The sequence below is a fragment of the Carcharhinus amblyrhynchos genome, chromosome 27 (assembly GCF_965287045.1).
Source record: "Carcharhinus amblyrhynchos chromosome 27, sCarAmb.v2.hapA, whole genome shotgun sequence".
NCBI classification, from domain to species: Eukaryota; Metazoa; Chordata; class Chondrichthyes; order Carcharhiniformes; family Carcharhinidae; genus Carcharhinus; species Carcharhinus amblyrhynchos.
Window position 1 is genome coordinate 29,515,323 of NC_137350.1, and position 17,189 is coordinate 29,532,511.

General features: G+C 42.7%; 1 protein-coding gene across 1 annotated transcript in view; it reads right to left on the reverse strand.

Annotated features, from left to right (window-relative positions):
- The window catches only part of psmd3 (proteasome 26S subunit, non-ATPase 3), a 30,588-nt gene that overhangs the window by 11,026 nt on the left and 2,373 nt on the right, over positions 1–17,189 (reverse strand). The window contains exons 2-7 of the mRNA XM_080213602.1: positions 10,494–10,684; positions 7,757–7,894; positions 5,532–5,668; positions 3,407–3,597; positions 2,229–2,332; positions 1,982–2,096 (exon numbers count right to left, since the gene is read on the reverse strand). Of these exons, the coding sequence (XP_080069728.1) occupies positions 1,982–2,096; positions 2,229–2,332; positions 3,407–3,597; positions 5,532–5,668; positions 7,757–7,894; positions 10,494–10,684 (876 nt within the window). The remainder of the gene's footprint in view (positions 1–1,981; positions 2,097–2,228; positions 2,333–3,406; positions 3,598–5,531; positions 5,669–7,756; positions 7,895–10,493; positions 10,685–17,189) is intronic.

A 17,189-nucleotide genomic window follows, 5' to 3' on the forward strand; every position in this document is an offset into this window, starting at 1 on the left:
CTTCTACAACTAGGGTCGATTCCCTGGCTTAGTGAGAGTGGGAATATGCCAGGTCATGTGACTACAGATTGTGGTCGAGCGTAATCAACTTCTAAGGATGGAGATGTAGAGGCAACAACAAATTAATATGTTGGCTATTATCCAAGCCTTCTGGCTTTGTGGCCTCATGGTTAGGTGTCATGCAGCCTCAGAGGTCACAGCATCTAAGTCTATTTTCTCATAAACTGGTGTGTGTCTCAAGTTGCTGAGAGTAACAAGTAAGGTAACAACACCAAATCAGCCCCAGAAAATTCTCCACAAAATTCAGATGGGACCAATCAACAGATATGACCCAGAAGCACAAAAATGACAGAGCTGTCTACGCTTTAAGGATGCATTTCCAGGGTTGCATGGAGTCACAGACTGAACAACCTCAGCGCAGCAACCTCAGATCAGTCTTTAGTGACCACAAGGGGCATTCCTGTGCTGGCTCCGAGATCTCCTACCAAATCAGGGACAGTTTGCTTCACATTCAGTCTCGATTACCACAATTCTGGTCAAAAGTAATGGGAGTTTAATCTCATCAATTCAGGGTGTTTTGGTAATAGAAAAACTGCTGTTGTTTTAATTGACCAGCAGGTGGCCGTGTTCTGCCTGGCATTAAATGATTAATTGAATAGAAATGATGTGCAGAGGTACAGGGAAAGGACAGGGGAACGGCACTAAGCCATAATGCTCGTTTGGAGACCCAGTACAGACGCGATGGGCCAAATAGCTGCCTCCTGCAATGTACCAGTGCTGTGATTCTCAGTTGCTAATATAGTGGTGCGCAGGGACTAAAAGTAAACTTATAGATGTTAGTGGAATCAAGAGCCCATTTAACATCAACTGACAGGATTGCATCAAATTAATTTGAGTTAAACAGCTTGAATTTTAAAGTGCATTTCATAGAACGATTGAATCCTTACAGTGCAGAAGGAAGCCATTCTGGTCCATTGAGCCTGCACCGACAATAGGCCCTATCCTGATAACCTCAAGTATTTACCCTGCGACACTGTGGCACAGTGGTTAGCACTACTACCTCACAGTGGCAAGGACCTGGGTTCGATTCCCATCTTGGGTCACTGTCTGTGTGGAGTTTGCACGTTCTCCCTACATCTGCATAGGTATCCTCCGGGTGCTCTAGTTTCCCCTCACGGTCTGAAAGACGTGCTGATTAGGTGAATCGGCTTCGCTAAAATTTTCCCTCAGTGTACCCGAACACGTGCCAGAATGTGACGACTCGGGGATTTGCACATACATCATTGCAGTATGAATGTAAGCCTACTTGTGATTAATAAATAAACTTTAACTTTGCTAATCCCCCAACACCATCTTTACAGTGTGGGAGGAAACCGGAGCACTCGGAGGAAACCCATGCAGATGGGGAGAATGTGCGAACTCCACACAGTTACCTGAGGCCACAATTGAACCCGGGTGCATTGCACTATGAGGCAGCCGTGCTACCCATTGCACCCACTGTGCCACCTGTATTTGTTGGTGCAATACATTCATCATCTCAAAAGAGACAATGCAAAAGTCACAGACTCATTGTGGCACATGAAGCCATTTGGTCCATTAAGTTCACGTGAACCAAAAAGAAATTGTGATATAATTTTGCCTTTATGCTTAATTCCACAGCCTGTAATGTAGCTAAACTACTTCTATCCAGTCTTAATACTTCCTCCTCTCAGTGTCGTATAGTGTAATGTTGTGAAAAGTTGCATATTGACTGGTTTGGAGTGGCTGAAGGGATGGCCACACAAGGGGTGAAATGACTTACTTCAACTAGATGGCGCTATTGCATGCTTTGCAAAAAAGTGGCACAGGTACAGGTTCATACAAGGCAATCTTCACTTGCTTAATTCACGACAAAGTTTTAGGGTGACAGATGTTCTAAAGGAACAAAAAATTAAACCTGCTTTAAAGCCAAAATGCTCGTGTTCAGCTGTATTGTACTGACCTTGAGTGAGCAGGAAGTATGGCATCAGGGATCGCTTGAGCGATGGTTGTCGGAACTGTAGCCTGTCGGGAATCTCACCCAATAGCAACTCCACCACAATAAGCAACTTATGAACCTAGCAATGGAGTACACATTCCTCATAAAATTAGTTTTGTTAACGCATTTAAAGGAGGAAAACATCATCGTTAAAAATCACCTCAGTAAACTATAAACTATTTTGAAACAGGAGCTGTAGGATTTTACTCACTGTTTGCTTGAAGCCGACTGCGGTATGCTGTGGTGCCTTACGCAGAGCATTTGTCAGGGTTCTCCGTGCTTCTGAGTATTCTAACTGAATTGCTTTAATACGACCTGAAGGCAACAAACAAGAGGTTCTGTTTTTAGAAACGTAGAAACCCTACAGCACAGAAAGAGGCCATTCGGCCCATCGAGTTTGCAGCGACAACAATCCCTCTCAGGCCGTACCCCCATAACCCTACATATTTACCCAGTAATCTCTCTAAACTATGCATTTCAGGACACTAAGCGCAATTTTAGCATGGCCAATCAACCTAACCCGCACATCACAAAACCTATTTGGATAAACTAATAATATCCTATCAGCATCTATAAAGTGCGCAGTTACAGAAAAAAATTCAACACAGAAAATGAATTATTTACTAACTGACATTTTGTTGGAACTGTACAACATCTTTGTTACAGCAACTTGTAATCAAGCTGTGTATAATATAACGCACGACAGGAGTATTCACTGGCTATTTAGAGTGATGGGAGATCTGCCAACGTGGAAGGTAATTACCAGTAACACTTTAAAAGCTATGATTCACTCATAAAAAGAGAAAAGGCTATGTCGTGACTGAGGAATAACTGAATGGGCATTTCAGAAGACACGACATCTCACAAGTGTCTTTATTTTGCATTCATTCCCAAGTGATTGCATTCGCACAGTGACTCAGCTGGTAGCAGTCTCGCCTGAGTCAGAAGATTGTGGGTTCAAGCCTTGCTTCAGAAACCTTCAGCATAAAAATTAGTGTAGAGCTGACAGAGTGCCACGCATTCAGAGGTGCTGTCTTTTGATGAAAGGCTAAGCCGAGGTTATGACTGGTGTTTACAAAAGATTGAATGGCATTCTCCCAAAGAACAGCATGTTCCCTGGCCAATATTAATCCCACAATCAACATCATGAAGAAAATAGTTTATTGGATCATTATCACATTGCTGTATGTCGGAGCTTGCTGTTCACAAATTGTCTGCCATATTTTCTACATTACAGTAAGGACTACACTTTGAAAATACTTCACGGCTTTAAATTACTTTGGAATATCCTGAAGTTGTCAATGGCACTATATGTATGCAAGTCTTTCTTTTAAAAGTGCACAAATGTTTATCAGTTACTTCACATTGCAGGGTTGGTAAGAGCCTCACCAGTATAATACAGATATCTTGCCCATTCGTTGTTATTAGCTTGTTCTGGGAAAATGGATTTGGAGACTAGTTTCTCTGCCTGATCGTACAGGTTATACTGTAGGTAGTTTCTCAATAACAGATTCAGCAGAGTGGCCTGGCCATCAGCGTCGTGGCGAAGGGTGGCTGTCCTCAAACGTGCATGCAAGAAACTGAGAAATAACAGATTAGTTACTCACAAGGTTGTAAGGTTACACTGGGGCCAAATTGAAGATACCAGTCTTGTCTGTCACAGTACAGTACACACATGCATCTCTCTTTTCCTGAATTATTTCATAGGCATGATGTGGGCAGCACTGGCAAGGCCAACATTTATTGGCGATCCCTAATTGCTGCTTACCATGACCTTCTCAGGGGCAGTTCGGGATGGCCCACACCCCACAAGTGAAAGTCCTGGAACCTTGCCTGACACCCCCCACCCCACACAATGGTTCTCTTTCAAGTTATCCAAGCCAAGGAAAGGAAAGGACGCAAGCTTGATTCACGAGGACGCTGTCCTAGGAGACAGTTAATGAATAATCAGTTTGAATTCCCTGGAACAGAGATCGTTGAAGCAGTTAGAAAAGTTCAAGATTGCAAAAGGGGATTGAGAACATGAATTGTTAAAAAACATTATCCCCCCCCCCCCACCCAGTCTGTGAACGGAAGGCAAGTGGATATGGGTTTAGAATTAACACAAGAAGAAACTGGATGGAAGGTCAGGAGCTTTTTAATCTCACAAAGGATTATTAGCTCATGACACAGCGGCTACTGAAAGCAAATTGATCATTTAATTAAACACTAAATCCTGCAGCACATCAAGGTCAAAATCTGCAGTAATACCATCAAATTCTGTAGTAAGTCTACCAGCATTTGGGGACATTTTAGTCTTAATGAATTTTTTTTTAGGGAACTGCATATCCATCATCTTCAGCCTCTGCCACGTAATTATCTCCTCAGCCACTAACTCATCCCTCACCTCTTATCAACAGAAACACACCTTAGTGTTCAGTTTTTGAGTCTGAGCTGAGTTTTAAACTCCAAAGCTTATCCATCACCACGCTTGTTTACTCTCATCTCTACATCTCTCAACCACTATTTTTACAATCGGGGATTTAGTTTGAAAAACAAAGGAGAAGAAAATGGCAGGGGTAAATATACTCAGGCCTCAGAATCATTGATCTCTAGGGGTTCTGATTAAAAGGCACATGGAAGCAGAATTATATTACCTGGCTCTGATGAGGAACCAGCATATATGTGATAACTCAAATGGCTTTGAGCTGAAATTTCCATGATTCTATGTACCTTCTTGCACTCTAAGCAGGTAGCAAACAGGAATGGGGCAATGTCTAAATTTTTCTGTCTTATTGGTGACCTGAGCTCCAGTTGAGGTATTCCCACTATTAATACCAGCAAACACCGTACAAGAATTAAACTTAACACGTTTTTAAAACAGGAGATGAGGAGGAATTTCTTCAGTCAGAGAGTGGTGAAACTGTAGAACTCTTAGCGCAGAAGGCTGTGGAGCTCAGGTCACTGAGTGTCTTTAAGACTGAGATAGATAGATTCTTGATTAATAACGGGATCAGGGATTATGGGGAAAAGGCAGGAAAAATTGGAATGAGAAAAATATCAGCCATGATTGAATGGTACAGCAGACTCGATGGGCTGAGTGGCCTAATTCTGCTCCTGTGTCTTATCGTCCTCATCACTGTAGCTTAGTACCTATCATCTGGGATAGAATGTGGTAACATTTGCCAATGGGAGAGTATCAGGATATATCAAACTCCCAATATACCAATTCCTTCATTTTCAAATAGTCATTTGGTAGCACAGAACTTGAGCACTGCTGAAAAAAGACATTGTCAAAGCTTTTCAACATGCACTTATCAGGATAATTCACAAGAATACCAAATGTAAAGGGAACAACAATTTACACTTCATGAGAAAAGAGTGTTGATTGGTGGGAAAGTGGACTCGGATTGGTAGAAATATTACCATAATGAATGCACCAGTTAACTGCCAAACTTTAAGTTCAAACCAATCTTTGTCCTTCATTTTCATTATTGTTATATTTTAAAAGTCTAAAATGAAACAACTTTCTCACCTTCTGACTGCATCAAGTTTATTTAGAAATTCATAAACGCGAGCATGGTAATAATAGCACTTAGCCGCAACCAGGTCGAGAGCACGGCGATTCTGAGCAGCGATCTTTTGCATCAGATCATCTGAGCATTTCTGTGCCTGCATTAAAAAAAAGATAAGGCCGTGAGTATTGCATTTTCTTCAGTGCCAACTTCCACTCTATTCTGAAGATGCTAAACCCTATTACAGCTTCCAGTATCACCTGTAAGCCTGCATTTTTTTAAATGATAGAGTGAATAGCCAGGAGTGGCAAGCTTCAATCACTGTGGATATCACAGCTAAAACTGAACTGAAATCAACGTGCTCTTCTAATTCTGGCCTCTTGTGCATCCCCGTTTTCACTGATGCACTATTGATGGCCACGCCTTCAACTGGCTAAGCTGAGGTAGGTTCCCTTCCTAAACCTCTCCACCCATCTCTCCTAAATGTTGTTTCTTTGACCAAACCTTTGGTCCAGTTTCAATAGTTTCTTTATTGCAGCTCAGTTTCAGCACTCCTGTGAGGCCACATTACCACGTTAAAGTTGCTATATGAATGCAAATTGTTTTCTCTTGAATCTACACATGCATTCCAGCAGAGAGCAAGGGACAATATTTCCTGGCAGAGGGCAGTGAGGTCACACATTGTGTGGAAATTACCACATTTAACTCAACAAAGACTTTGAACCTAACCAAGGGCTCTCTGATCTAAGATCTATGATTTAGCGCTAAACCAGCAGTGCCTTTATCCAGCAGGCCTTCAGAAAATCTGGATTTTAAAAAGATTTCCTTCACAGGATGATGCCGCTGGTTTGGTCAGCATTTTTATTACCAGGTTCTACCTGCTCAAGTGATCGCACTACACTATCAAAGGTCAGGGAAGTTCTCTTGGCCTGGCTAGTATCAACCATCACAAATGACAGTCATGGCTCAGTTGGTAGCAAACTCACCTCTGAGTCACAAAGTTCCAGGATCAAACCTCACTCAAGGGTTTGAGTCAAAAGGAAAAATCAAAACGGACATTCCAGTGCAGTACTGGGGGAGCGCCTCGGTGCTGAGGGAGTGTTGTCTTTCAGTTCAGACATTGAACTGAGGCTCCATCTGCCTGATCAGATTGAGGTATAAGGTCCCATGGCACTGTTTTAAAGAAGAGGAGGGGAGTTACCCCTGGTGTCATGGCCATTATGTATCCCTCAACCACCATCACAAGAAGAAAGTTTATCTGGTCATTATTTCAGGGACATGGAAGTTTGCTGAGAGCATTTTGGCTCCTACGTTACTACAGAGATTACACTGCAACAACTATTTCATTGGCTATAAGGTGCTTTGAGATGTCCAGTGGTCATGAAATGCGAGTCTTCCCATAGATCATAAGACATAGGAGAAGGAGGGTGTTCAACCCATCAAGTCTGCTCCATCATTCGATGAGGTCATCACTGATCGCTTGTGATAATCCTCAACTCCACTTTCCCAGCTTATCCCCGTAACCATTGATTCTCTTACTGATTAAAAATCTGTATCTCAGCCACGAACATACTTAAGTAGCCTCTACAGCCAGCTGCGGTAAAGAATTCCACAGATGCATTATTCTCAGAGAGAAGAAATTATTCTGTCCTAATTGAGCGACCCTTACACTGAGATTATGTCCTCTGGTCCTAGACTCTCCCACAAAGGGAAACAACCTCTTGGCATCTACCCTGTCAGCCCCCTGAAAATCCAATAAAGTCGCCTCTATTTTTCTAACTCCAGTGAGTACAGGCCCAACCTACCCAGCTTCTCCTCACATGAAAATCCTTCCATACCCGGGATCAACCTGGTGGGCCTTCTCTGGACTGCCTCCAATGCCAGTATATCTGTCCTTAGCCAAAGAGACCAAAACTGCTCCCTGTATTTTTGATTTTCTTATTATTGAACATACTGTTTGATTATGTATTGCATTAATGATGTGTATAAAGCAGCTGTCACATTTCCCAACGAAACAGTAACAGCATTTCAAATGCATTTCGTTGGTTGTGAAAGAACTTGGGTTATCTAGAGTATGCAAAAGGCACTGTATAAATTTTCTTTAACTGTTACAAAAGGTATAAAATTACAAAACTAATCCTCAAGTGATTTACAAGTTAGTGGGACTCATGTCACTGCTCGTCTGAGGATCTGCAGCGTAAAAGTTTCTCCTGAATGACTATCTTTGAAGCTGAATCTCACTCACCTCAGTGTAGCGTTTGTTGTTTGTCAAGTAAATAACTAGTAAAAGCTGCAGATAGGCCTCTGCCTCAGGTAAAAGAGGCACCGTGGCTGCCTTCCCCGTTCGAGGGCGAAACTGCACATCTCCTTCTGTATCCATGGGCTAAAACAAGAATGATACACGTCATGTAATGTGTTATGCAGTCTTCAGTGTAGTTATTTTTAATTGATCATTTTCAAATATACTGGTTATGCAGGCCTCCTGAATCTCTTTTTGGTGATTTAACACATTGTGTGGTACTGCTTTTCTGAAGCATACCCTATCGGGTGAATCTAACAATACTCTACTGTGTCAGAATGTGAACACCAAGCTTCCAGATAAAGGTGAGGCAGCACTATTTTTTCGGTACTTTATTTCTAATCGAAAAAGCCAATTCAAATCAAGTCTGACTATGGTCCCCACGAGGGACAAACCAGATCCAACCTGACAAGACAAGACTTTGCATCCCACCTTGGGCTTGATCAAACAAGATCCAAACTGACAGGATGAGGCATTGCATCCCCACCAGGGCTTGATCTAACGCTCCATCTTAGCCAAAAGGCCGAGGTGGCTTTAAAAAATTGCATCAGGTAAAGCCTCAGTTTAAGCTCACTGGCTACCCTGATCCTTTACTCTACCCAAGCTGAGGGAAACCACAATCTCAGGCATCAGCACACCCCCAGTGCAATGGGCTAGCCGCGTCCCCTGCTTGATCATGATTTGACAGCTAAGAGTATTTCACCTACTCTGGTTAACAAAGACATGATTGCATCAATTCTTGAAACATTACTAACTAAGAGCATGTGGATTTTATTCAGTAGTTTAGCTATGCGATCTGTGTTAAGGGCTGGCACGGTGATTACACTGCTGCCTCACAACGCCAGGGACCCAGATTCAATTCGCAGCTTGGGTCACTGTCTGCGTGGAGGGTGCAAGTTCTCCTTGGGTCTGCGTGGGTTTCCTCCGGGTGCTCTGGTTTCCTCCCACAGTCTGAAAGACGTGCTAATTAGGTGCATCGGCCATACTAATTCCCTCAGTGTATCCAAACAAGTGTCGGAGTGTAGCGACTAAGGATTTTTCACAGTAACTTTATTGCAATGTGAATGCAAGCCTATTTATGACTAATAAATAAAAAATATACCAATCTGATATCTAAGGAGTTGAATCCTAATTTAGTCGTACTCATATCAATTTCAGACCACTGATCTCAATTGTAAAATCAGCAGTTAATACTGAAATTACACAACATAACTGAACTTCCTTTATTCCATCAATTCATCCTACTAGCTGGTTTAATACTTTTGATCTTTACATCAATAACTCTAAAGTCAATAAACAATTGTTAATTCATGTCTTTGATAATCAGTAATGAGGGTTTAATTAATTAATTCATTCATTCATCCTGTGCAGATCCTAAAAGCAGATTATTGCTGCAAATGTTAATATAGTCCAGACCGGTTGATGCAAGACAGCTTGACAAGTCAAATTTAGGTTTCAATGCTAAGCAGACAGAGTGGCAAATCCCAGATGATTCTTTGAGAAGGAATTCAGGTGAACTAGTTAAGGATTCCATTTTGGACACCATGGACAGTGGCACAGTGGTTAGCACTGCTGCCTCCCAGTACCAGGGACCTGGGTTCAATTCCGGCCACGGGTCACTGTCTGTGTGGAGCTTGCACGTTCTCCCCGTGTATGCGTGGGTTTCCTCCGAGTGCTCTGCTTTCCTCCCACAGTCCAACGATGTATGGGTTAGGCTGACTGGCCATGCTAAAGTGCCCCTTAGTGTCAGGGGGATTAGCAAGCTAAATACTTGGGGTTATGGGGATTAGGGTCTGGGTAGAATTGTTGTCAGCGCAGGCTTGATGGGCCGAACGGCCTCCTTCTGCACTGTAAGGATTCTATGGGAATCAAAGATATAGTGATAGGGAGGGAGAGAAAACAGAGTTTGAACAGAAGTTCAGCCATCTGGCAGGAATGAAACCATGGTCATGAAGGCTGTCTGCCCAGGATGAGGCACTTTAGGTGTGCTTACTTACACCTGTACCTGTATCCTTTCTTGAGAAAGGATATACTGGCACTTGAGGGGGTGCAGAGGAGATTCACTAGGTTGATTCCAGAGTTGAGAGGATTGGCTAATGAGGACAGACTGAGTAGACTGGGGCTATACTCATTGGAATTCAGAAGAATATGGGGAGATCTTATAGAAAAATACAAGATTATGGAGGGAATAGATAAGATAGAAGCAGGGAAGTTGTTTCCACTGGCAGGCGAAACTAGAACTAGGGGGCATGGCCTCAAAATAAGGGGAAGCAGATTTAGGACTGAGTTGAGGAGAAACCTTTTCACACAAACGGTTGTGAATCTGTGGAATTCCCTGCCCAATGAAGCAGTTGAAGTTACCTCCTTGAATGAGGAATTAAGGGTTGCGGTGAGCTGGTGGCTAAGTGGAGCCGAGTCCACGAAAAGATCAGCCATGATCTTATTGAATGGTGGAGCAAGTTCGAGGGGCCAGATGGCCTACTCCTGCTCCTAATTCTTATGTAAATGCGGAATACTCAACTACATTTTTTTTAAAGAACAGCATGTTCGAGGGGCCGAGTGGCCAACCTCTGCTCCTGATTCATCTGGTACTTTTGTTGAATTCCTTGTGCAACTGAATAATCCCCTCTGATTCACACATTTACAACTAGTAAAGCATCCACTTTTAGCACACAACACCAACCTCCTCAAGGAAAGCCAGCAGGAAATCCCGCATTGATGTGTTTGACACAAAAAAGCCATTGATGGCCTTGTAAAGAACGGTGGGGTTCAATCTGCGACAGGTTGGAGGAAGAGCTCGCAGAGCCCGCAGAACAAACCGTGGCTCTTTGCTCGACACAGCTTTCTCAATCTGCTTTACATGTTCTTTGATATCTGTGAAAAAAAAGCAAGCATTTGAAGGTGATCTGTTCCAACTACGTGGAATCGCATTAGCTTTCTTGTGGTTTTGACTTGATTTTGATTTGATTTATTATTGTCACATGTATTACGAAGTGAAAAGTAGTGTTTCTTGCGCACTATGCAGACAAAGCATACCGTACAGAGAGGAGGAAAGGAGTGGGTGCAGAACGTAGTGTTACAGTCATAGCTAGAAAGTAGAGAAAGATCAACTTATTGCAAGGTAGGTTCATTCAAAAGTCTGACAGCAGCAGGGAAGAAGCTGTTCTTGAGTTGGTTGGTACGTGACTTCAGGCTTTCATATCTCTTTCCCAATGGAAGAAGGTGGAACAGAGAATGTCCGGGGTGCGTAGGATTCTTAATTATGCTGCCTCCTTTGCCGAGGCAGTGGAAAGTGTAGACAGAGTCAATGGATGGTAGGCTGGTTTGCATGATGGACTGGGGTAAATTCAGGACCTTATGTAGTTACTTCGATTCCCACTATCTAGCTCCACAGCCCCTGGGACATCACTCACCCACACTTGGCTGCATCTTGCAAAGTTCCACCTCTGTATATTTCAACAGGGAGACAGAATCTTAAAAAAGGAATCAAGTTTACTTCTTTTAACATTCCCCCCATCACACTTTGTTGATAACACCCATATTGTTGCAAAACAGTGTATAAGCACCATGAACCACTCTATGGGCATCTAACACACTGCACAGGTCTGCCAGATATTGCAGAAAACTAATTTTCCTTCAGTCTCCACTCCTGCAGCATGGGTTCCATATTCGGGAACATTCCATACAGGCAGATTACATGGATCAAAATTCACTTAGTTCCCCAGTGTTCACAGAACATGAGAAGCAACAGCCTTAAATGTTCACTAGTCTCTGCAATACACAATGCTCTCTGTGTGCTCTGAAAATCTATCAATTCCAATCGATTACATCCACCATAAACGGAATCACTCTGATAGTATTCATTTCTAGGGCAAGTTCTTGTAATTTTTATTGCAAGCCTAGGAATGAAAAATATACTTGGTCATTCCAGAGGCATGTTATTAGCTGGCCATCAGATGTGTCCCAGAATGCAATGTGTTACACTTGAAGGTATCCTTCAGAAGACCAGCAGTAAACACCTCTGTGGGATCAAGTAACAAGGATGGGATTAATTACTCCTACATGAATATCTGAATTCTAAAACACTTAATCACGGAATCACAGAATTGGTACAGTGCAGAAAGAGGCCATTCAGCCAATGAGTCTGCACCAGCAACAATCCCACCCAGGCCCTACCCCCATAACACCATGTATTTACCCTGCTAATCTCCCGAGACTATGGGGCAATTTAGCATGGCCAATCTGCTGAACTAGCACATCTTTGGAGTGTGGGATGAAATTGGAGCACCCAGAGGAAACCCATGCAGACACGACAGGAACGTGCAAACTCCATGCAGACTGTCACCCAAGGCCAGAATTGAATCTGGGCCCTTGGTGCTGTGCCACCACTGCTGCAGGATTGTGCAGGAGTGTTTACCACGGTGCCACCAAACAAGGCTATTTTTAAACTAAGTTTCTAGAAATCGCAAGAAAACTGCCCTGTGCTTACACTGTCATTAAAACATAAATTGAATTGAATATGTTAATCCACAAATCTAAATTCCTTTGTGGTCTTGACCTCAGCCAGCAAACTCTGTAAGCTCACCTGGGCCTACAAACAGTCCTATGCCCCCTCCTATACCTCTGCCCCACCATTTGACATCTATGTTTTCAACTGACTGACAATCTCAGAGATTCTCTCCCAAAACCTCTCAGTTTCACCCCTACCTCAAAGGCCCCTTAAAACTGATTTATATAATCCTCCTGATGTCACCATCTTAGGTTTGGTGTCCATTTTCTTAATTATACACTGAAAGCTCAATAACATAACTAAATAAGTTATCGATGGGAACCAGATTATTTCCAGTTTTTTTCCTCCACATATCTTGTACAAACAACCATATTGGTAGAAATTAGATAGATATACAATGCAATGGTTCTGGGTATTAGAATAACCATCTAGAGATTGAGAATTCAAATGCCACCATTGCAAGTGTAAAACTGAAGTTATCAAATTTGTTAACCTGCAACAAAGATGAGGCATTTGCATGAGGTGGTGGTGAAGAGGAAACGTCCCAACTGACTCACTAAGAGAATTTGATCTTGCCTATAAACAGCAACCTAACTCAGAATGATTCAAAGTGGGATCTGCTGGATGCAAAAAGGTCACGGTTCATCTGAGAATGGAACTGTTGATGAATCACAGCGAACAACCTCCATCGTTAAGCGGCAGTGTACAAAAGACCCAGACATGACGGGAAGGAAACCTCAGTCATGGGGAGCTTTAAGATCCAAGGTCAAAAGTCAGCTGTTTCCCTAAGCTTACTACCATTTGGAGCAGCACGGTCGCACAGTGGTTAGCACTGCTGCCTGACAGTGCCAGGGACTCACGTTTGATTCTGGCCTTGAGTGAATGTCTGTATGGTGTTTGTACGTTCTCCCATGTGGGTTTCCCCTGGATGCTCCGATTTCCTCCTACAGTCTAAGATGTTGATTAGCCATGCTAAGTTCCCCTTTAGTGTCTAAAGATGTGCAGTTTAGACGGATTGGCCATGATACTGCAAAAAACTAGTATGTGCATAAAATTATCCCCAGATTATAGGGTGGAGGCGAGGGCCTGGGTGGGAAGCTCTTTTGGAGTCTGTGAGGACTCAATGGACTGAATGGCCTCTTTCTGCACTGTAGGCATTTTATGGTTTACCACATCTCGTCTCAAATTACTCATATGGCATATTCCAAAACCTTATTTTCTGAAAGATATCCATCTAAATTGGCACATTGCATAGGTAGATCAGAAGTTTCTGAACGATAGAATTGCCACACAAGATCATTATACTCTGCTACCATACAAAAATCCCAGAATAACATTACCAGTTGCAAACAGCTGCAGGTTTCACAGTGCAGTTACCACTTCCAACACAACATCCATGCTCAGTTTCCGAACAACTAAACAGCCAAATAAAAGGGAAGGCAGCAATACAACAACTCCAAAGCAAACAATTAGCAGGCAGACATACCAAGCAGTAATAGGTTTGAATGCTGATGCTGCTGTAATTCTAGCACATTGTGGGTCATTTGCCTGTCATTCCTTATCTAAAACTCGCATGGGAATCATAATGATTCAAGGCAGTGGCTCATCACCCTCTCAGGGCAGCTAGTGAGAAAAGGCAAAAAATGTGGTCTGGGCAGCATCATCCACTGAACAATTAAAAAAATCCACCTTTCACCATGCTGTTCTGACATATCATTTTTAATCAGTCACCAACAATCTGCTCAATTAGAGAACTGCATCAGATAAAATCCTGGAACTCCCTCATTAACAGCTGCAGTTCGAGAAGATATCATCACCTTCTCAGGAGCAATCAGAGATGGCAATAAATGGTAGCCTAGCCAGTCAGGCCCACAGAGAATCATCATAGAATCCCAACGGCGCAGAAGCAGGCCATTCGGCCCATTGAGCCTGCACCAGACATGATCCCATCCAGGCTCTATTCCCGTAACCCCACACGAATGTCCTGCTAATCCCCCCTGACATGAGGGGTCAATTTGGCAAAGGCAATCAACTTAGCCTGCACATCTTTGGAGTGTGGGAGGAAACCTATGCAGACATGATGAGAAGGTGCAAACACCACACAGCCAGCCACTTAAGGCTGGAATTGAACCCAGGTCCCTGGCAGAGTGATGCAGCAGTGCTAACCAGAGTCACCGTGCTGCCCAGTGGTAATACATTTGACCATCACCTGCCCCTAAATCCCGTGAATGAATTAAAAAGAACATTTTTGAAGTGGAAGGAAATATTGAATTGACATTAAAAATAAGTCATGTAGCTCTGTTGACCAGTTTCCTGCTCTCTTATTATGTATAATGTATCACAATGTACAATAAAGGGGTAAAAAGATGAGCACTTCCATCCTTCTTGAATTTGGATTGTGAACTAGTAACAAATCATTACAAGTGCTTGTCCTTGAGAACGAACATTTCCTTCCAGCCATATAGGGCACATCAGCAGTTAAGCTACAAATGGCCACTTTAGTTATCAGTTGTTGGAAAGCAATTCTGAATAAAATACATCCAGTTTCACTTATATGCATTAGGAAATAATAGGTGGCTGTAAGGACTTCAGCTTAACCTCAGAATTTCAGCTGAAATGGCAGCAACACAATGGTAGCCAGCTTACTCCACTGAGATAGTGTGTGTTAACCACAGTGCAGGATTGGGGAAGGTTTCTCAAATGGTAATAATAAAGCAATGCCTGTTAAAAATTGTTGAAACAGTCAGCCTTTGGATGAAATGTTAAATCGAGGCTCTCTCAGATGAATGTAAAGATTTCAAAGCACTATGTAGGGGAATTCTCAGTGTCCTATCCAACATCAGCCATGATCAAAATGAATGGCGGAGCAGGTTTGAAGGGCTGAATGGCCTACTCCTGCTTCTAGTTTGTTTCTATGTTATCCCTCGGTCAACATAAGTCAAAAATAATGATTTGGTCACTTTCTGCACTTTGTGAGCCCTTGCTGAGTTTAAATGTTTTGGCTACATTACAACAGTACCTACATTTCAAAAGAATTTAATTGGCTGTAAAGTCAGAACATCCCAAGATCCTGAAAGGCGCTACGGAAATACAATAAAAACAGAACTCAAGTTCTTCTTGAATATTACCAGTGCTTTGTTTTTATTTCAGATTTCCAGCATCCACTGTATTTTGTTTTTCTTTGCTGTGGAAATGCAAGTTTGTTTGTTCTTGTTTTCATCAGCTACTACTTTCTGTTCTTAAACCCGTTATAAAATCATAGAATCCTTATAGTGCCATTCAGCTCACCAGGCCTGCACCAACTCTCTGAGTATCTTACCCAGGCCCTCTCCCATGGCGCACAAAGGCAGTATAATTTCATTTATGTTAGAGGTGGAACATATACACAATTGGGTGGCATGGTGGCACAGTGGTTAGCACTGTTGCCTCACAGCGCCAGGGACCCAGTTTCAATTCTGGCCTTAGGTGGCTATGTGGAGTTTGCACATTCTCCTCGTGTCTGCGTGGGTTTCCTTCAGATGCTCCGATTTCTTCCCACAGTCTAAAGAGGTGCAGGTTAGGTGAGTTGGCCATGGTAAATTGTCCCCGAGTGTCCCAAGATGTGGAGGTTAGGGGAATTAGCCATATAAACGTGCAGGGTTACAGGAATAGGACAGAGGCGCGACGTGACTAAGATGCTCTGTCAGAGTCGGTGCATAACCAATGAACTAAATGACCTCCTTCTACACTGTAGGGAGTCTGTGATTACGCTCTATAAGCTTCGGATTCCAGTGACATTCCCAACATCAGGTATCAAGATACCAACAACTGCGCCAATCCACACAGTGGACTTTTGATTTTGATGCAATTGATAAATGTTTACTGACTGATAATTTGCAAAGGATTAACTGCCACAAACAACGCAGTTCTATAATATTTTAAAAAATTCTGTGCAGTGCTCTCTCTCGCCATAGATCTACTGCAAACCAGATTTATTCAAGGCTAGAATTAAAGTGTAGATATCTTGGAGGTTAGTAGGACTGGAGGTGATTACAGTAATAGGGAAAGGTGAAGTCATGGAGGCATTGGAAAAGTGAGAATTTTAAAATCAAGGCATTGCTTAACAGGGGGCCAATGTATGACAGTGAATGCAGTGATGATGGTGAATGAGAGCTGGCGTGAATTATGACACAGGCAGCAGAATTTATGGAAAATTATACATTTCATAGTGGACATTTTACCCATCAGGGTTAACAGAACCATTTCTCTGCAAACATTCTTACTACTTTCATTCATGACATTCCAGGTGATACTTTTATTAATTAAATGTTGGTTATAGTGTGTTTTTCTACCACTCATTCAAAGGGTATGGATAGCACTGGCAAGGCCAGCACTTACTAACCATATGGACGAAAAGGGATTGGTATAGGCTAGTGGGTCATTGTTTTTGTAACTGGTCGGCGCAACATCGTGGGCCGAAGGGCCTGTTCTGCGCTGTAATGTTCTATGTTCTATCCCCAATTACTCTTTAGGAAGGTATTAGTAACCTTTTTTTATGATTACAACTGAGTGTCATGGTAGGTCATATCAGAGGGCAGTTAAGGGTCAATCATCTTGTTAAGGGTCCATGTAAGCCAAACCAGGTAAGAATGGCGGATTTCCTTCCCTAATGGACATAAGTGAACTTGATGGGTCTTTACAATAATCTGGTAGTTTCATGCCCCCCATTAGTGATCATAGAATCCCCACAGTGCAGAAAGAGGCCATTCAGCCCATTGAGCTTGCAACAATCCCACCCAGACCCTATCCCCGTCAGCCCACGTATTTACCCTGCTAATCTCCCTGACACTGAGGGGCAATGTAATATGGCCAATCAATCAAACCTACACA